Source organism: Anser cygnoides, chromosome 11 (assembly GCF_040182565.1).
Source record: "Anser cygnoides isolate HZ-2024a breed goose chromosome 11, Taihu_goose_T2T_genome, whole genome shotgun sequence".
Classification (NCBI taxonomy): Eukaryota; Metazoa; Chordata; class Aves; order Anseriformes; family Anatidae; genus Anser; species Anser cygnoides.
In genome coordinates this window covers 12,000,124-12,018,932 of record NC_089883.1, presented here as the reverse complement: position 1 = coordinate 12,018,932, position 18,809 = coordinate 12,000,124, and the positions used below count along the sequence as shown (strand labels likewise).

Sequence of the window (18,809 nt, the reverse complement as noted above, 5' to 3'; positions counted from 1 at the left end):
GAGCGCGCGCGTGAGGCGATGCGGGGCGGTGGCGGGGGGCGGCGGCCAATGGGGGCGCGGGGCGGGGGCGGGGCGGAGCGGCGGGCGGCCAATGGGCGGGCGGCGTGGCGCCGCGAGGCAGCGACGGCGCCGGGCAGCGCGGGGCGGCCGCGCAGGTGGGGGCCGGGGCCGGGGGGCGCTGAGAGGGGCGGGGGGGGGCGCGGCGGGGGCCGGGGTCCCGCGGGGCCGCGCTCGTCCCGGTGCGGGGCCGCGGGCGGTGCCCGAGCCCGGTCCCGGTCCCGGCCCCGGCGCCCCTTTCCTTCCCCGGGCGGTCGGGCCCCGGTGCCGCGGCCCCCGCAGCGCTCAGCGCCTCCCCCCGCAGCGCCGCGCCCATGCACGAGAAGGCGGCGCCCCCGCGGAGCCCCGAGCCCATGCCCGGCCGCCACAAGCTGGAGGCAGCGCGCGGCCACCGGAGCCTGGAGTCCCTCGACGGCAGGTGAGGGCCGGGGGGCGCGGACGGCTCCTGCGGCCCCCCCCCCCCCTTCCCGGGGAGCGAGGCTGTGGCAGCCGCGGCCCCGTCCCCGTAAGGCCGCTGGGCTCAGCGCACGGGGCCCGGCCCCTCCCCGTGCCCCCCAGCCTCCGGGGGCGGGCGGCAGCCCCGCGGCTCCCCGCTCACCCGGCTCTCGTCTTGTCGCGCAGCCTCGAAGCCCTGAAGGACGAGGACATCAAGAAATGCCCCCGGGAGGCGGTAAGTCGGGGCACAGCCCCCCGTGCCCGCCGCGGGGCCGGAGGTGCCCCACGCAGCAGAGCCAGACCCGCGGCACCGCCCCGCGCCCCGCGCCCCGCACCGCTGCCTTCCCGAGCTCGGTCCCTGCAGGCCCGGCTCCTGCCCCGGCCTGCTCCCCGCTGACGAAGCCAGCCCCGCGCTCCCACCTCCCGCACCTGCAGGCGCGGAGGCTGGCGGCTCCCCACCCGCGGCCATCTGGGCCCTCTGCATCACGCCTGCCCCGTGCCCCTCGCCGGCAGCCCCGGCTCCGGCTGCTTGCCGCGTCGCAGAGCGCGAGCGTGCCAGAGGAGAGGAGCCCGCGGGGCCTCGGGCTTCGCCCTGGGCTGCGGGAGCTGAAGGTGAAGCAGCAGCGGCCTGGGTCAGGGGGAGCCGGCGGCCGTTTCGTGTCTGTGTGCGACCCACGACCTGCCCTGCAAACGTTTTGGGGGTTTTCTCTCCAGAGCAAAGGAGGAAGCCGAAAGTTTGACTGTAAGCGAATCAATTTACTTCCAGTTGAGCCTTTTTGGCTGCTCAAATCGCATCTGAGGTAGAACTTTTCACTCACTGACAAAAGCAATTCAGGAAGAGAAAGGAGTGGAGGAGACCTCTCCCCGCTGGGCTTTGCGGCTCTGAAAGCAATTCAGGGAGGACCTGACCAGCGGACGGAGCCCTGTCCCCACGCAGCAGCTCCCCAGACAGACCCCGCTCCGTGTGCTCGGACCAGGGCAGTCCTTGGCCGTGGGACCATGGTGGCAAAGCCGAACCCGCTCCAGCTGGCGGCGTGACGCAGGAGATCATCCCAGGTAATCCAAAGCCTCCGTACGAGCAGGCGGACATCTGGAGCGGCAGCAGACCCGTGCCCAGGAGAAGCTCTTTAACGTAGCAGGAGCCTGGGGCTGGCACCCGGGCTGCCCCGCGTGGCGGGGTGTCGCTGCGTCGGGAAGGGGCTGGCATGGAGAAATTCCTCTTCCCCCACACACAGAGCCACCCCTGCTTGCTCCTAATCCCGTCGTTTATTTTTCATTTTTTGAGGGCCCGGGTGTGTTTTCTTCGGAAATGAGCCCAGCCTTGCTGGGAATTGACCCCTCCTTCGGCCTCGCTCGGGGGTTTCTCAGGAGAACAGGCGGCCTGTCCCACTTCTGCCTCGCCTCCTGCGCTTGGCAGGGAGCAGGCGCGTTGCTGCCCGCGCCCGGCGAGGACGTTCCTCATCCCGCTGCGCCGGAGCGGATATATTTAGCAAAATATTTTGCCGATTATTCAGAGGCATCTGGGAGGATTCTGAGTGCCGGGCAGGCCGCCAGGCCAGCTGGGTGCTTCTCCTGAGATGGCAACGGGTTTGTGCTGGGACTGGAGGTGCTTTGTGGGCTGAAGAGACGTCCAGGGGTGGCTTGGTCCCCTTTGTCCCCCCTAAAAGCCCTGAGAAGCTCCCACCGATGTTCACCACCAGCCTGGCGGCTCTCTGGAGGGTGCCTAAGCCGCCCCCAGGTGATGCTGAGCCTTGATCCTCTTAAAACCCAGCTCATCCAGTGACAAGGTGCGCGGGGCGGGGGTGACCTTGTCGCAGGAGGGCTGTGCTGGATTTCTCCGTGTCCTGGGAAAGCATCTTTTCCCTCGTGCATTTGCCCTGGATTTCAGCTGTGCCGGCGGAGGGACAGGGGTGCAAATCTGCCCGCACAGCCTTGGAGGAGCAATTGAGCGGATGTAACGTGAAGAGCTGAACTTCCGCTGTGCATTTACCTGGCGTTCAGCGTTATTTAACCGCCGTGTCAAGGCGCAAACCGCTGCCGAGCCGCACATCGAGGAGGCACCAGGACTATAAATAGCGGGATGGCGCGGCGCGATGGGCGCAAAGCAAGTGTCGTCGCCGTGCCCAGCATCGGGGGAGAGCTGGCGGAAGGAGAGAGAATCCGCTGGGCAAAATAAATGGGCTGCAGATGAGCCCAGCAGAAAACTATCCTAGCAGAAACTTGGGCGTCTCCTTAGATAAACGCTTGGTGGAAATGTTTTTGGGAGGGCGGTGTTTGCTGTTGCAGATCCTCCTGAGCCCCTTGTCCTCGTGGTGCCGGGTCCCGATGTCCCCAGCCTGGGTACATTTGCAGCAGGGTGGTTTTGGGTTTCCTCATCATCGGGTAATTTTGCTCTGCTCTCTTTCCAGGCCGCCAGCAAGTACAACTCGCAGTACCACAAGCTGTTCAAGGACATCCCGACGGAGGAGAGCGTGCTGAAAGGTGGGCAGCGCGGCGAGGGGAGGGCAGCGAGGGGCCGACGGGGTCTGGCGCCCGGCCTGACCCTGCTCTGCCTTGCAGTTTGCTCCTGTGCGCTCCAGAGGGACATCCTCATCCAGGGACGGCTTTACATCTCCCCCAACTGGCTCTGCTTCTATGCGAACCTTTTCGGGAAGGACATCAAGGTAATGCTGTGCATGGGTGCAGGGTGCCCCGCGTGTCCCTCGCCCCGTCCCAAACAGCTCTTGTGGCAGCCTGCTTATCCCTTCCCACACCCAAGTGCCACTGGAATTGCCTTCAGAAGCCTCCGATGCAACGGGGAGAGCTGCTTGCATCGAGTGTGGCTCTGCCTCTTCCGATAACCTGCAGGATCCGCCTCGGGAAAACAAATATTGGTTTGGTGTAAAATTCCCCAATGCAAAACCTCATAAAAGCCGCAACGGTGTCTGAAGGAAGATCAAAGGTTTCCAGAGGATTCGGGGGGAGATTTGAATCTCTTTTCACTTTTCTGCTTGATTTACATTCTGACGTTTCCCAGTTAACGTTGTGGCTGACGGGAATCTTTGGGAGAAATGACTTCCTTTAAAGCTGGGCTGAAGAACTGAATTATTTATATTGGCAGCTTTAAACAAATATATCTGATGGAAGTGAGGTGCTGCACTTCCAAAGCTAAGCACGTTTCGATGAAGTTATTCTGCCACAGATTGCAGCTTGCCTTGTTTTTAACCCTGCTTACAGGAACTCTTGCAATGAGCCTTAAGGACTTGCTGTGTTTGTGTTGGGTGATGGTTTCCCCGCGTCCTCGCTGTTTTCATCAAGCAGAGATCGACTCCACGCTGAGCTTAACGTTGGGGGGTTGCCATGACCTTTAGTGAAGACAAACCCATCTCGGGGAAACGCTAAATCCCCTCGCCCTGTGTTTTCCCCTCCAGGTGGTCATCCCGGTGGTCTCCGTCCAGCTCATCAAAAAGCACAAGACGGCGCGGCTGCTGCCCAACGGCCTGGCCATCACCACCACCGCCAGCAGGAAGGTAACGCGGCCCTCCCCGGGGATCCCTGCGGCGTTTATGGGGGGACGAAGGTCTCGCATCACTGGCTGAAGCCGCGGGCTGTTTAGGGAGTGAGCGCAGCTCTTTGTGCTGGCAGCTGGCCAGGGCAAACACTGCAGCTCTGCTTTTGTTCCTGAATTTCACTTTGTTTCTGGCTGAAGCAAACCCCAAGCAAAACCCGGCCGAGCCTGGCAGATCCTTGCCAGGCTTGAGTAAAACCTTTAAACTTCTTAAACCCGAGGAGGGGATAGGGTTTGGGCCACAATACAACCTAAGCTGGCGGAGAACTTGGTTAATGGGCTGAGTCTGAGCTGTGGTTGAGCTTTTAAAATGCGCTGCTTGTTTTCTGCTGAAATGTGCTGACGTAGTCCTGCTCAGTGCTCCGAGTCCTTGCCTGCCAAGGCTGCTGCTCGTGGCAACGTTACGCGGATGGCATTTTAGCAGGGGGTAACACAGCACAGGATTTGGGCATTTAAATCCATCTGCCCTTTGCAGCCGTCCTGGCTGCGCCGTGCATCCTGTGGGCTCTGCGTGTCGGACCGAGCCATGGTCTGGGGGATGCTTTTGGTCTCTCCTGACCCCGTTCTCCACCACGTCCTGCTCAGAGCCTGTGGGGACAGCAGCTGAGCAAAACTGGCCCTGAAAAATCTGCTCCGTGTTTTAGCAGGCAGCAAAAATAGCAGCTGAAAAACTCAGCAGGGAGATAAATACCTGGGGGAGGGCAGGGGGACGCAGCTCCCGAAGGGGGAAGATTGAAGGGCGGGACGTCTCCGCCTGTCCCTGTCTTTGGAGCACTGGTGCTCCAGCAAACCCCTGGCAGCAGAAATTGTTCGGCCACGTCAGACCGCTTTTGGAGGAAGGATCAGACTCGGGGTGGTGGGAGACGTCTCCCAGCATCTTCTCTCTGTTTTTCAGTACATCTTTGTGTCGCTGATCTCCCGTGACAGCGTGTACGACGTGCTGCGGAGAGTCTGCACGCACCTGCAGGTACCCCATGCCACGCCGCGGCTCCGCGTCCCGCTGTCCCCGTCCTGTGTCTCAGTGTCACGGTGGCTGTGTCCTGCTTTGGGACGTGCTGGTGAGCATCGCGGGGCCAGACCCGCGCTCAGCATCCCAGCAGGACAGAGCCTGTCCCTGTCGCGTGGGTGTCACGGAGGTGTCCTGTCCCCGTGAGCCACCAGGGACCTGTTCTGGGTCACGGTTGAGTGGGGCAGAGCCCGCAGCGTTTCTCCTCTCGCTTTCCCAGGGTGTGTAGATGCAATATTTATAATCTGCTAGCAGTACTTGTTCTGCCAGTATGCGCATCGCTGACTTTTCCCCAGATCTTCTAAAGTTTGTGGGGGGTGGGAAATGCCATAAAGTAAAATAAAATTAAAAAAAAAATCTGAATTAAAAAGCCTGCGGTGGGGAAGAAATCCATCAGTCCTCGGGCTGGAGGTGAGGATTACCACGAATCTCCTTCTCCCTGCCTTTGAAGTGCGTGGGAAGTGGTGCTGGAGCCATTCCTGCCCGGATGGGTGTCCCCTGGGTGTGCGGGGACAGCGATTTGGGTGACTCAGCCCTGTCCCTGACCCAGTGGGACACAGCAGCTCTGCCCCCGAAACTCCTGCGTGGATATTTATCCAGTGGAAATACTGGTTTGCCATTAAGAAACATTTTACAGGTTGTGTGCTGCCAGAAGCTCAGTGCGACTTCCCAAATATGAGATTTCTCAGGGTAGCTTTTCACCTGGTGGATGAAAAGTTGTGAGAAACCTGGGTCAGAAACCCAGCTCTGTTCTAACATTCCCTTTTCCCCCTATTTGCTGGTTCATCCCCTCTGCCTGGCTGGGACCCTTTGCATTTCACTGTTTTTTGGGTTTTGGGTGTTGTGTTTTTGTTTTGTTTTGTTTTGTTTTTTTGAAATGGGAAGCAACTCCATCAGATGCTTGTAAGCTTTAAAGCAGCTCATCTTCATAGACTCGCTGGAACCAGTGAACCAGTTGAAAACCTCAAAATCTAATTTTGTAACTCCAGCTGGAGCAGGGAGAGGGGTGGCAGGCGGTAAGAGGAGGAAGGTGGGTCGTAACGCCCGTCTTGTTCTCCCTCCAGGTTTCGAGTAAGAAGAGCTTGAGCTTGAAGGAGTTCACGGAGGAGCCTGATGCCGTGTCCCTGGTAAGGCTTGGGGCTCACCCACGGCTCTGGCAGAGCCCAGGGCACTGCAGGAGCAATCTGTCGTGATGGGGCAGAAACAGCTTTAAAAAAAACAAGAGAGTCAAGAGAAGGATTTGGGAAGTCTGCAGCAGAACGCCAGCCACCGGCACAGCCAGCCACTCCCTGGGGTTTGTTTATAGCCATAAAATTCCGACTGGAGTGCAAAACGCTTCTCAGCTCTCACTGCGACCTCTGAAACTGATGCAGCTCCCAGCTGCGAACACCGATAATACTTTGTGAATGTGATTGGATTACCCCAAAAAAAGAAAGTGTTTTATTTTCTGTTCTGGCTGGTCCTCAGGGAGCTGCTGGCTGGAAGTGCCCGGCGGCTGTGGCAGCGTTGTGCTGGTCCCGCGTGGCTTTGGGAGCACGGTGACACTGCTGGGAGCACCGAGCCATCGCGGGGCTGGGCTGCAGTGGGGCTGCTGGTCCGAACCTTCGGCGTTGTACCCACGCTGGACCAGGAGGTGACAAGTGGGGTGTCTGCTGTGTCTTGGTGGCCCTGCTGCGTCCAAAAGCAAGGGCCGTGCTGGTCCCTGGCCCAGCAGGAGGCAGGCAAGGGGCTGCGACGTGAGAGGCAGGCTGGTGACAAGGACAAGGCGAGCTCCGAGCCAGGCGGTAGGCGAAGGGGACGAACCGTTTGCTGCCCTCCCCAGCGTCTCTTGGCACCGAACGCAGTTTTGGCTGGGAGTGGGTTTTCCGCTTAGCCTGGGATGAGCTGTGCAGCGTCTGTGTAATTTTTCTGTCAAAACATTTAGAAAGCGAGTGCGTTTCTGCGGCGCGCAGCTTGAGAGGAGCTGTGGGCGCGCGGCTAGGTCTGGCAGGTGTGTGGTGGGCGAGAGCTCGGCTGGCAGCTTGGAGAGCAACGCGAAGGTCCTCGACTGCACTGGGGAACAGCCCTCGGGTGTTTTAAATGCGGGTTTAAAGGTGAGGGGAGTGCCGTGTCCTCTGCTGGACATGCTCAGGAGGCTGCTGTGGTGCCAGCAGCTCCCCAGTAAACGTGATGGAGATGTCCCAAAACTTTCCCTAGCCCAAGCTTGGGAAGTTCATCACTCCTTGGCGAGGCCACGGGTACGCAGCTGGGAGCTGCATGGGGCATCCCAGGGGTTGAAAACATTTTTCCAGGCGTGACTTGTGGCTGGCAGCAATCTCCTGGTGCTTCCACGGGACCTTTGTCCCTGTGGAGGACATCACGGAGGACGTCACGATGATGCATTGGACGTGGTTGTGCTCAGTGGAGCTGCGTGAGGGTTCGGGTGTGAATCCGGCCCCCTTGGCACCGCCGGTTCCTCCCCACAGGAGGTGATCGTCCCCGAGGGCAAGTGGAGGAAGGTGTCGCCTGCGTCGCTCTCCCTGTCCCTGCCGGACGCCGACTACCAGTGCATCCACCGGGCCTCCGTCAGCAGCCTCAGCGCCAAGGAGAGCTTCACCTCCGAGGAGCCCCTGGCCTCAGGTGAGGGCTGCGCCCGGCTGGGGACGCGGTGTGGGAGGAGGCGCGGAAACTGACTCTCGGCTTGCGTTGCAGAAAGTGCAATAAACACGGAGGAGGAGCTGGAGGTGGAGCAGAGCTGCGTGGCGGAGCTGAGACCCTCCGACTACCAGCTCCTGAAGATCTTCATCGTGCTGTAAGCGTGCCGCGGGCGGCCGTGGTCTGGGGAGGGTGGGGCACGCAGGGTGTGCTTGAGCACTGGTGCTTGTTCCTCCTCTCCCAGGATCTGCCTCCTGGTCGTGTCCTCCTCCTACCTGGCGTTCCGCATTTTCCGCCTGGAGCAGCAGCTCTGCTCCCTGAACCGGGACTACCTCTCCCGCGGGCACAGGAGGTGAGGACCCTCGGGGCAGCGCGAGCGCCGCAGACGGGGTTGTTTTTGGGAGGCGGGTTGTGCTCACCCCATCTCACCCCGCTCTCTGCCTCCAGGTGACCGTCACCCCCAGCACAGGACGAGGACCAGACGGTAGCACTTTGTGTACAGGGCCAGCATGGCTGTGGCGTCCCTCCAGGGGGGACCGGTGCCGTCTTCCAGCCGAACCCCGCGACTCGCACGCGGCCCGGCTTCCCCTCAGCCGGTAAAACGGGACCAAACACCTCTCCTCCTGCCTCCTGCTCCCCGCAGGACTGCCCGGCCGGCTCGCGGCCGCGGGTGCCAACTCCCCCTACCACTACGAACCCCTTTCCTCCCCGCGACGCCGATGTGCCCTAGCACCGGATGATGGCTCGGGGAGGGAAGCGAGCCCCCCCTTAAGACTTGCTGCTAAAATGGTCACTGGTTTTTACTCCAGACGTGGGTTTTTGTGTTGAAAGATGACCTGAGGCTCACCGGGAGCCCTGTAAACATGGATGAGCTGCGTCTGCCCTGGGTGAAGCTCTGGGGCACGTGCAGCTGCACCGGCCTGTTTGTCCCTCTCTGTGAGCCCCTCCTGCAGCCCAGACACCGCGGGGATGGGGGCGCAGCCTGGGCTCCCCCCAGCCCCTTCTGTCCTGGAGTAAAGGGGCCTCTTGGGGCGCGCGGCCCCACGCAAAGCACTTTAGGGTCCTCCACAACAGGCGTCCTCTGCAGGGACCGTGCCTGGGAATGGTGCTGGACCAAGGGCTCGTTAGCCCCGCTCGCCTCGTTAAGATGTCCCAAAAGGCCTGGCTGTCACGGGTGAACAGCCGGGATGGCGACGTCCCCTTCGTGTGTTAACCCTCGTCACTGCGCGGAACGAGCAGGATTTGTCTGAACCCTTCCCTTGTGTGGCGTGTCGGGAAGGCAGGGGATACCTGTGCTATTTCTTTGTGTTTTTTTTTTTGTTTTTCCTGTTTTTTGGGAACTAAAAGTGCTGATGGGGCCAAATCCCTGAGCCCTGGGGAAAGAGCTCGCTGCCTGGCTCAAGGCTGTGAAAGTATTTTAAATGAAATAAAACCACGATTTTCTAGCACTGCCGCGAGCATCCTTGTGTCGATGCCGGGGTTGGGGAAGGGCTGCGAGCCCTGGGGCGGGGTGCTCGGTGCTCCCGCGTGTTTGGGCTGTCCCAGGAGCTTTGGCTCATTGCTGACCGTGTCCCTTCTGTGCAAGGAGGGCGAGGAGACAGCTTACATTTTGGTGTTGGGAGGAGGTCCTGGTTATCGTCCTCATGCCATGGCTTGGGACCGGTGGCATCCCTTTGGGCCAGCCCTAGCTGGGCCAGCCCTGGCAGACGTCTCTTCAGCCCCAAACGTCACCGTGTAGGAGAGGCCAGGAGGTACACGGAGTGCTCTGGCACCGTTTGGGGGACGCTGGGATGTGCGTGGGGCGCTCAGTGCCATTTCTCCAGCGCCAGGTAAGTGCCACGAAGGGTCCTCAGGGATCTCCGGACAGGTTCCCCGGGGTTTATCTCCAAATTACAGGGCCAGGGACAGCTTTTGGGAAACCCAGAGCATGGGGAGCAGGGGGTGAAGTGCTAGGGAGGGATTTTTCACTAGGTGGCAGCAAAGACTACGGGACTGCCGCTACAGCGCGTGGCAGGGGCACCTTGGGGACAGTGTCAGCCTGCTGGTGGGGTGCTGAGCTGCTGGGGCCCGGGGGGACAGGCTCGAGCTGCCTCTTCCTCCTCCTCCTCCTCCTCCTCATTAAGCAACCACAGCAGAAATCCCCCTCCCAGCCTGGCCCTACAGTACTCAGCGCCGCCCTTGACCCTCAGCACGTGTTTTGGGGGCACAGCAAGAATGGGATGAGGCCAGGTGGCACCTCACCACCTTGGTTTTTGGGGAGATTTCAGCACCCTGGGGTGCTCCTCATCCTTCACTGGCACAGGAAAGGCACCGCGATGCTTTCTTCAGGGGCTCGTTCTCGTTTGGCTGGCACAGCTCCCTGAATGGTTATTTGTGCAATGCCAAGCTCTTTTTGTTATTATTTTCTTGTATTTGCACAGTTCTGGGTGGTTTTAGCCCAGCAGGGAGTGTGTTTGGTGGCTGAACCGAAGGCAGGGATGCTGCAAAAAGGTTTTGGCTCGGTCACGGCAGTGGGCAGGCAGAAGCGAAGGGCCGTTTGGGTAAATGCAGGACCTGGCTTATTTGGGCTAGCACCGCAGGGACTGGATAAAACCTCACATGGGAAAGGAGGCTTCTGGAGCAGGTTTCCATGCTGACCTGTTTGTACTTCAGGAAGGGCATCCCACAGCGAACGCAAAGTAGGAGAAACTGAACCATCTCCCCCCGCTTCTCCCTCAAAAACCACCTTTTTGGGTTTTGTTTCCCAGCCATGAAGGTGAGCGCAGCGGCGAGGTGCCTGGCCAGAGCCACGGGGCGCTGCCACCACCCCGCGCCTGCCCCATGGGCGTACGCAAGTGCTCACGGGGTGATTAGGTAAGGCGTGTGTGAGCACTGCACGCACTCTCTGGAGGCTGTGTAGGAATTTTCTCTGTCCCAGCACTGGGAACTTGCCCCTCCTGGTTTCCCCTGCTCTCCCGTATATGCTTGCAGAGAAGGTTTGGAGTTTTTCTAATTTTTTTGGGACCCTGGTGTGATTTGGGAGCTCCTTTCTACCGGAAGCCGGTTGCTTTCTTTTCTGGAGGGTGTTTGTCTGCTCCTGTTTGTTCTCCTGAGCTCGGTGACGCCTGGTTGAGCGTATTTACTTTTCTTTGTGTAAAGAAACACCACGTAAAAGCCTGGGGTGCACCAACCGTCTCCGGCAGCCTCCTGGCGTGGGACAGAGGCTCGGGCAGGCGGATGTCCATCGTGAGCGGTTGAATCAGACCACACAGGCTCCACGAGGTGCTGGTGGAGTTTCTGCACTCACCGGCTCCACAAATCTCTACTGTTTTACCAGCCCCAGGAGCGGTGCCTGCACAGAGGAGGACTCTACCACCGAGTCACAGCCACCACAGACGCGATGCCACGGTGCTGCGGGACAGCCGGAGCCACCGCTCTGCTAGGTGCTGGCTGTAAGTACTCTCAAAAGAAAGGACGACAAGTGTAGGGCTTAAATTAAATTTTATTCATGGTTCCCCCAGGAAGAAGGGGGACCCAGGAGGTGTTTTCTTCCTTCACTCCCTCCTCTTGCTTGGGCAGGGAGGAAGATGAGGGAGTTGATGTTGTCACAGCACAGACAGAAGTATTCATTTGCATTCGATGAGCAGCTCATCTGCAGTCTCTGAGCAGTGATTGTCTGCACTCAGTGCTGCGGGGCAGGCGGTGGGGCGTGGAGGTGTTACACCTGGGTAATGGCACTCTCAGCCTTGGCGGCAGTGGTGTAGCTCCGTCTCAGCCACGTGGGCCCCGTGCTCAAAAAGAAATCGCCTTGGCAAGCAACTCGATGCCCTTTTGGGCAACTTTTGTGTTTTTGGATCTGTCTGAGGGGTGGAGGTGATTTTCCAGGGAGGGCTGGTGCTGGGAGGAGAGCCCCGTGCTGCTGGCTGCTTGCTGTCAGTAATGGCTCGGAGCCTCGTTTCACCCCACCACTGTCTGTGATGGTTTGCTTGGGTTCTGGAGGAGCCTGTGGGGCTGCATCTACTTACCTTTTTCTTAAAAACAAGGGAAATTGATGTTTCCGCCCCATCCTACAGTTGGCCATACTCTGTGCTGGTACCAGCACTTCGGGGGCTGGGCTGTGGATGAGCCAGGTGAGGAGCTGCAGGTTGAAAACAAACCCTCACCTCTTCCGCGGGTTATTTTTACCCTGGATTTCCCTGATCCAGTTGGCACCAGAGGTGTGGTTGCTCTGCCAGACACCACCCAAACAACTGGCTCCTCGTTTCTCAGGAGGTTGTAGGTTATTCCTTATCCTGCAACGCCATCTTGTTTGCTTTCTCGCTGCCAGTCCTGTCTCTTACTAACAGGATCTGCTCTTAGATCCCCTTTGGAGTCCAGCACTGGAGGAAAAGGTGTGTTTCGTGTAGGCCGATCGTGAGAGAAGTATATTAAGGACTGAATCTTGAGCTTCAAGGAGACCGCGCTTATCTTTGGCTTTTATACCTCAAATTCTGCCCCTTTGTTCTCCCTGGTATGTTTTTTTTTTTAATCTGGAGCAATGCAAGAACTGGTTTTGTGCTAGAGAAAGCACAGCAAATGATAACAAGAGTTGGGGGAGCACTGCAGAACCCTCCCCACCAAACAGAGATGACCTAAAATTGTAATGAGAAAAGAAACTTCAAAGCCTGAGTGTCACTTTCCATCTCAATTAAGTTTCCTTTCCTAGGATTTGTTTTCTCAGCTTCCTATTAATCTTCCAGCAGCTCAGAGGCAGGCTTTAATTTGTAATCAGAGCAGGCAGGGGTGGGGACGGGGGAAAAAAGGGTGAGGGGAAAAAAAAAAAGGCAACCTTCACGCAGCTTAGGAGCACCTATCTGAAGAACACAGCTTTTTTTTTTTTCCTGCCCCAATCTTTAATTAATCACAGCATTCTTTTTTGAGTCTCACTACTTGACACAATCATCTCAGCGTCATGCATTCTGCAGCCTTGCTGCTAAATCCTAGGCTTCTCAAACACACTGAGCTGTAGGCACAAATTAGGAAAGCCCATAACAAAGTGTTTTGGACTTGGTTTTAAAGGGGATTGCTAAACCTGGCCAGAAGAGCAATGCCCACAGCTAATTAAAGCCACCTAATGAGGGCGTGTTGCCTGCTGGGCAGAGGTGGAGAACTATCTTTAGCACCTCATTTTGCCACAGCAATTAGTGTAAAATAAATAAATAAATAAATAAATCAGCACTGATAGGAAGATTCCTTTGAAAGCAAAGGGGCTTTACTGGTGGGAAGTTCAAAGGCCAGCGATTTCCAGAGGAGACTAAGGCTTTGGGAGGAGGGCACTGCGGGTTGTGGCAGTGCTGGAGGGGTTACATTCTTCTTTGGGGGAAAATCCTGCGCGTGGGCACCTCCCTCAGGCACTGGGGGGGGTGACTGCGGACAGGAGAGGCGGTGGTGGGGACGAGCATCACTTCTGGGCGAGCTTGGTGATGAGGGCTTTCCAGTCTGCTCTCTTCTGCGTGATGTAGGAGGGGGTGAGGAGCTGCAGCAAAGGCTCTTGGTGGCCCCTGAAGTATCCCTGGCACAGAGCCTCAGCGTTACATATCACATACATCCCACAGTCATAGCTGTTCTGCTGGGCCGGCGCCTTCTCCTCCACGAAGGTCACTTTGCCCCCTTTTTTGCCCAAAAAGGCCTCCAGCTTTCCCGCCACCTGCTTGGCGTGGACAGAGTTGCACTTACTGTGGGAATCATAGTGGGCGAAGCACTTTTTGTCCCTGAAGTAAACCAGCAGGCTCCAGTGCGTGCCCCCAGCAGCCTGGTTGGAGTTGTCGTTGATGGGCAAGAACACCAGCTTCTTGTGGAGAAGGTCTAGCGGTTGAAGGAATATGGCTATTTCTTCCTGGCTAAGGGCACATTTGATGAACTGAGCCACTTCGGGGCTGATAAAGCAAACCTGATCGCTAAATTCTTGGAACTGGTCGCTGGCAAAGTACTCGAAGGCAAAGCCAATGATGTGATCGTTAAGCCAGTTCGGGGGCTCCAGCAAGGCAAGGTCTGACTGCCGCAGCAAGCTGTCCATGTAGCTGAGAACAACAGGGTCCATCCTGCGCGGGTAGGGGCCGCTGCGCTCCAGGAAACTTCAGAAGCTGCAACACAGAAAGGGTAGAAGAGAAATTAGGCAATTAGACCATGCCTTTGACAAGACACAGAGCCACAGCTGTCTCGTGTTCCTTCTCAGCTAGCAGAAGACCAAGTCTCCCAGGCTGAAAGAGCAGCACTGGCACCACCTGCCAGAGGGCAAGGCTGAGGACGGGCTCCTCGTCTGCAGCATGTGACAGGCTGAGCTGGCCCCTCGTGCTGCTCTAGGAGCAGTGTGTGTCTCTGATGAGATAAAAGTCTCATGGTTACAATCTTCATTTGTGCTGTGGGTGATTTCAAAGCAGTTCCTGCTCAGAAACTGCCGGCATTCCTTCAGCTCCGTGCTTTGCACAGAAAAAAGAACCACATAAATCTTCACCTAGGAGAAATCAGTCACTATTGCAGTGTTTTACCTGCGTAGTGACCACCACTGTAATGCTTTGCACCACTGGTATTCATTAGAAAAAGTCTTTTCAAGTCTGACTGATGGCATACGTCCCCCTTCGCCCAGCAGACAGTACCGCAGCTCTGTGCCAGACGCATGAGCTGTTCCAGGAAAACCTGCTGGTCCACCAGCACAGGAGGCACGGCAGCGGTGAGTAAGGAGAAGCCAAGCACAACAGGATCACAAACAAACCAGTTCCCTACTGTGGGAATTTTTAGGACAATTCTCTAGATACCTGCTAGAGATATCAGTAGTTCTTGTACTAGCGAAGCTCTGAAGTCCGCCAAGTATCTCTGTCTTTCAGCTTGGGTTTTAACTCACCAAAATTTTGCTCATAAAAGACATCTTATACCGATTATTGTAAGCTTCCTGAATTTTGGTTCAGGAAGTTCTCTTGCACCAGGTGTATTATCATGGCTATGAAGGTGTCTTGAGAAGGGAAGAGTGTCAGTACTGCGTCAGACCCTCCCATCTCTGGTAGCAGGGAAACCTGGTGAAGGGCACAGCAACCGGCCACATGGATCAGATGCCTCAAGCTCTCCCAGCTCCAAGCTGTTTTGAAATTGAGCACGGACACAGGTTGAGTCACTCCATCTTGTTTTTGAAGCCCTTTTGCTCGTCTTCGCTGTTGGCCGTCGCAGGCAAATGCGGCCACCTGGCTGCTCACCACCCTCCCCCATCAGTCTGGACGCGCTGAGCGCTCACATCCCTCCAGACAGAAGCGGGGCCTCGCCCTGACCCGCTCTGTTCGAGCTTTTCCTCCTTGTTTGTCCAGGCTACACTCTGCCCTCTTAATCTGTGCCTGCTTACCACAAACAGTGGCCGCTTATCCTTAGGAGCCATCTGGAAATGCGAGCAGACGCTAGCACCTCGGTCTCCCCACCCACATGTTTGAGGACATCTCCAGGGGACTCGCCTGGGTTTGCCAGGCAAGCCGTCTGCCTCTTTTCTGCTTTGTTTTATTTGTGCACCCACTAATTCTGTTCTTTCCTGTTTCCTACCGCTCAGCCCAGCGACAGGGCCACCTCTATCTTACATACAGCTCCTTCTCAGAAGCTGCTGCCTTCCTGGCTGGGAGGATTAAAGTGTTTTCAGGAGAAGGTTGGGCAGCACGCTAGGAGGTGCTGCTCAGCAGGCGATGGTGAACCATCTGCGACCAGAGGGGGGTTTAGCCATTGGATCTTATGAACAGAAACAGCTGCTTTCACCCCACTGCAGCAGCCCTATTTTCCTTCCACTCCCCCGTCCTCTGCCTGGGCTGCTCCGCTGCTGCAATGCACCATCGGCCCCCAGGCTTCTCTTTGGCCGTCTGGGAGTAAAGCGGCTCAGGACGGCAGCAGTGCTGTTGCCTCACCCTTTCCTCGTCTGTGTGAAACGCGGCACGAAAACATCTTGGGGTTTCTTGAAGCGCTGTGTGCAAACTAATAATGATAAGATTGCTTCGGTATGATTCACTGTAAAGAAGACACTAATTATCCGTTATGATAGGGGAAAGAAATCACGTGTTGTTGTTTACACCTCAGGAAGATGATTTGTGCTTCTCACTGCAATGTGAATCATGAAAAAGCCTTTCCTGTCCAGGTATGCATAAACTGAGAGAGATTTATATCTAATAACTCTTGGCAGGGCCGCAGCACACGTGACTTGCAAGTAACAGAACGGCTGAAACATGCTGCATGTGTCATACGTCGGAAGGAAGGGCCGAGGTAGAACGTCTTGACGAGCTAATAACTATTTGTGTATCACCGATAGATCCAGCACATGCCAAGCTGCAGGAGTCACTGAAAAGGAAGGGGAGCACTCATTGTTACTTACACTGAGTCAAGCACAATGGTATTTGGACACGCTTCCTATGTTAATGAACTCAAACCATTTCCAAGTTTATGGAGCAAATCCTTTGCAACAGCCTGTGGTATAAAAACAACACAAAAAATCCAAACCAAGTCCCAGAAACACAGTACCGTGCCTAATTATAACCCTGTTTCTTGCACCGTACATCACGCAAACCTAAAGTGACCAGTTTAAGGGGGTCAGAGGATCACTGCTCACATAATTTTACACATACCCATACGGAGCCCCAAGTTCTCCTTTACCACATTTTTTTTCTGCGTCATTATCTCCCAGAGATGTACAAAATACACCCAGTAGCTTTCCAGGCAAGTTGAAATGAGATTATAGGCAATGGACAGATGCGGGCATCCTGTGTTCTGTTAATTTTCCACTCTGCAGCAACACAGCCTTATTTATTTTTTTGTCAAGGATAAAAAAAAGAGACATTTGGCCTCCTCCTACAGTCAGGAAGGGAGAATGGTTATAGCAAGTGCCTTACCACCACGAGCTACTACTTGTAATTTCGCCGCCATCTGGCACTTGTGAAGCTGCTTGTGAGTTGCGTTGGGTACCTCACAGGAAAACCCTCCGCAGCCCCACGCGCCCTTCAGAGTTGCTCGAGGCCAGCGGCAAGGACCAAAAGCACCGTGTCGCGGAAGGCATCCGCTGTTGGAGAGCTCCCGCTGATGGTAAAGGCGAACTCACAGAGGAGCCAGGATGTGGATCCCATTGCATCCAGCATTAAGGGGCTTTGGGCTCCAAGTGTCTCGGCTCGAACCCAGCCAGGATTTGCCTCCTTGAAGGCTTTGGCATGCTCTGTTCAAAGATTTTCATGAAAATAGGAATAAACACTGATGCAGGCCTGGAACGTTTGTTCTGGGTTGGAGTCTGGCAGGAGTCTGGCTCCTTCGCTTTATTTGCGCGTCAGCAGCTGGGATTTGTGAAAGCCGTCATCCCCTGCTCCTCAGAGCCGTGTTGGCTTACCTGATTTTGACAGGAGCAGTGGGGAGAGGGATAAAGAATCACTTCAGCCACAACCCAGCCCCAGGAGCAAGCCCACCCGCGCGCTGGGACCCCCGCAGGGTTACCGACCCGACAAGGCCGCGCTCTTACACGGGTCCCGCAGGCGGCCGCCGTCCTCGCATCTCCGGGTCGCCGCGGCGGGACGAGGGGGCCGCGGCTGCCGGCCCCAGCTTGCTCCGTGACCGGCTGGGGCTCCTGATGCGAGGCAGAGCCTGGGTTTTGAAGCAGCTGGCAACAGAAGGCGCAGGGCTGTTGTTTTGGGGCGTTCCGGGCACCGCCTCACGCTGCCTGCGGCCGGTTCCTGAGGGCTGAGGAGGGCCCGGGGGGGCTGGGACCTGCGGGGCCGCCCCTCCCGCTCCCCCCTCAGCCTCCCCGGCAAGCAAACACCCCCAGAGCAACGCGGGCACCCCGCTGCCCGTCCCCATCACCCGCCCCCCCCCCCCCAGCCCCTTTTTCCCCGCTTTTCGCCCCAAAACCGCGGGGCCGCTCCCTCACCTGCCGCCTCGGCGCCGGCCGGTTGCCGGGCGCTGCCGTAAAGCGAGCGGGCGGCGCGTCGTAAAGCGGGCGGGGCCGGGGCGAGCGGGGCGGGGCTGCCCGGTAGTGGGCGTGGCTAGCGGGGGTGGGCGTGGCTCGCGCGGGGTGGGCGTGTCCCTCCCCAGCGCCTCCCCCCTCCCCTCCCGTCCCCACCCGGCGGCGCGCGGGCAGGCGGGCGGGCAGCGCGCGAGCCGCCCCCCCCCGCCCCTCCCTCCCTCCCTCCCTCCCTCCCCGCCGCCCCCCCCCGCCCGCGGCGCGAGGCCCCTCAGCGGCGGCGGCCGGGATGCGCCGCGCCCGGCACCCCCCAGGTGAGCGGCGGGGGCTGAGGGGGGCCGAGGGGGGGCCGGGGGGGGTCCCCCCGCACCCCGCGCCTTTGTTCCGCCCGCGGAGGTACCGGCGGGGAGGGAGCGGGAAGGCGCTGGGGGGGGCTGACAGCGCCGGGGGAGCGGCCGTGGGGCCGGGCGGCGTGTCCGGGGGAGCGCCCCGCGGCGAATCGGTCCTCGGCGCGGCACCCCGGTGTCCTCCGGTACCCCCCCGGTGTCCTCCGGTATCCCCCCGGCACCCCTCGTCACCCCCCGGTTCCCCCTCGGCACCCCCCGGTCCTCCCTCGGCATCCCCCGGTCCCCCCCCAGTCACCCCCGGCACCCCCCGGCCCCCCCCCTTGATCCCCTCCCCGGTCCCCTCCGCCTCCCCCGGGACCCCCCCGGTCCCCTCAGCACCCCCCGTCCCCCCGTCGCCCCCCCGCCATCCCCGTGCCCCCGCTCCCCTGCGCCTCCCTCCGCGGCCCCCCAGACCCTTCCCGGGGAGGTGCGGGCACTGTTGCTTTCTGGAATTTTCCTAAATCTGTGAGAATCGTCCCCTTTTTCGCTCCCGTCAGGAATACCCCTCGCGACGAGGCGGGGACGTGCCCCGAGCCGGGCACGCGGGCGGCTGGTTGCCTTTTGTTGCGGGCTTCGCCTCGCAGATCCTCGCAGCCTCCTTCTGTGGCGCTCCGTGCCCCGGAGCCGGGCCGGGCATTGCTCGGAGCGGGGGTCGCGGCTCGCCCAGCCCCTGCTGCAGCCCACGCCGCCCGGTGCGCCAAGGAGGGAGCGATTTCAGGAGAACTCGGCGTGGCGGCGAGGAGAGCTCCGTTCCGGGGAGAGAGCCCCAGCGCGGCGTTGCGCCAAACCCATAACGCGGCCGCCCGCGCTTGAACGAACCGTTCC

The 18,809-nt window shown here is 58.7% G+C and overlaps 3 protein-coding genes and 1 long non-coding RNA gene across 20 annotated transcripts in view; 3 read left to right on the top strand and 1 right to left on the bottom strand.

Moving 5' to 3' along the window:
* Nucleotides 1–28: 28 nt before the first annotated feature.
* GRAMD2A (GRAM domain containing 2A) lies at nucleotides 29–8,035 on the top strand. The gene is made up of 11 exons (XM_067004005.1): nucleotides 29–155; nucleotides 362–475; nucleotides 679–727; nucleotides 2,901–2,973; nucleotides 3,052–3,155; nucleotides 3,903–4,001; nucleotides 4,935–5,006; nucleotides 6,110–6,172; nucleotides 7,511–7,664; nucleotides 7,737–7,836; nucleotides 7,924–8,035. Exons 1-11 carry the CDS (start codon nucleotides 49–51, stop codon nucleotides 8,033–8,035), a joined length of 1,047 nt encoding a protein of 348 aa, XP_066860106.1. The 5' UTR covers nucleotides 29–48.
* Nucleotides 8,036–9,824: 1,789 nt separating this feature from the next.
* LOC125185084 (uncharacterized) lies at nucleotides 9,825–16,924 on the top strand. Its single transcript, XR_007170032.2, has 3 exons — nucleotides 9,825–10,654; nucleotides 10,996–11,110; nucleotides 15,844–16,924. It is a non-coding gene; the product is annotated as an uncharacterized lncRNA (long non-coding RNA).
* Nucleotides 11,143–17,721, bottom strand: SENP8 (SUMO peptidase family member, NEDD8 specific). Of its 5 annotated transcripts, XM_067004008.1 has the most exons (4): nucleotides 17,566–17,721; nucleotides 17,161–17,298; nucleotides 16,033–16,124; nucleotides 11,143–13,780 (listed from the first exon to the last, which is right to left on the bottom strand). In XM_067004008.1, exon 4 carries the CDS (start codon nucleotides 13,735–13,737, stop codon nucleotides 13,099–13,101), a length of 639 nt encoding a protein of 212 aa, XP_066860109.1. In that variant the 5' UTR covers nucleotides 13,738–13,780; nucleotides 16,033–16,124; nucleotides 17,161–17,298; nucleotides 17,566–17,721; the 3' UTR covers nucleotides 11,143–13,098. The 5 variants fall into 5 exon arrangements, with proteins under 5 accessions (XP_066860109.1, XP_066860108.1, XP_066860111.1 ...); XM_067004007.1 differs by lacking the exon at nucleotides 16,033–16,124 and having other exon boundaries at nucleotides 17,140–17,298; XM_067004010.1 differs by lacking the exon at nucleotides 16,033–16,124 and having other exon boundaries at nucleotides 17,163–17,298.
* A 91-nt stretch (nucleotides 17,722–17,812) lies between these two features.
* Nucleotides 17,813–18,809, top strand: part of MYO9A (myosin IXA) — a 188,275-nt gene continuing 187,278 nt past the window's right edge. For all 13 annotated transcript variants that reach the window (XM_067004001.1, XM_067004002.1, XM_067004004.1 and 10 more), the window contains exon 1: nucleotides 17,813–17,912. The gene's annotated coding sequence lies outside the window, so the exon portion shown is untranslated. The remainder of the gene's footprint in view (nucleotides 17,913–18,809) is intronic.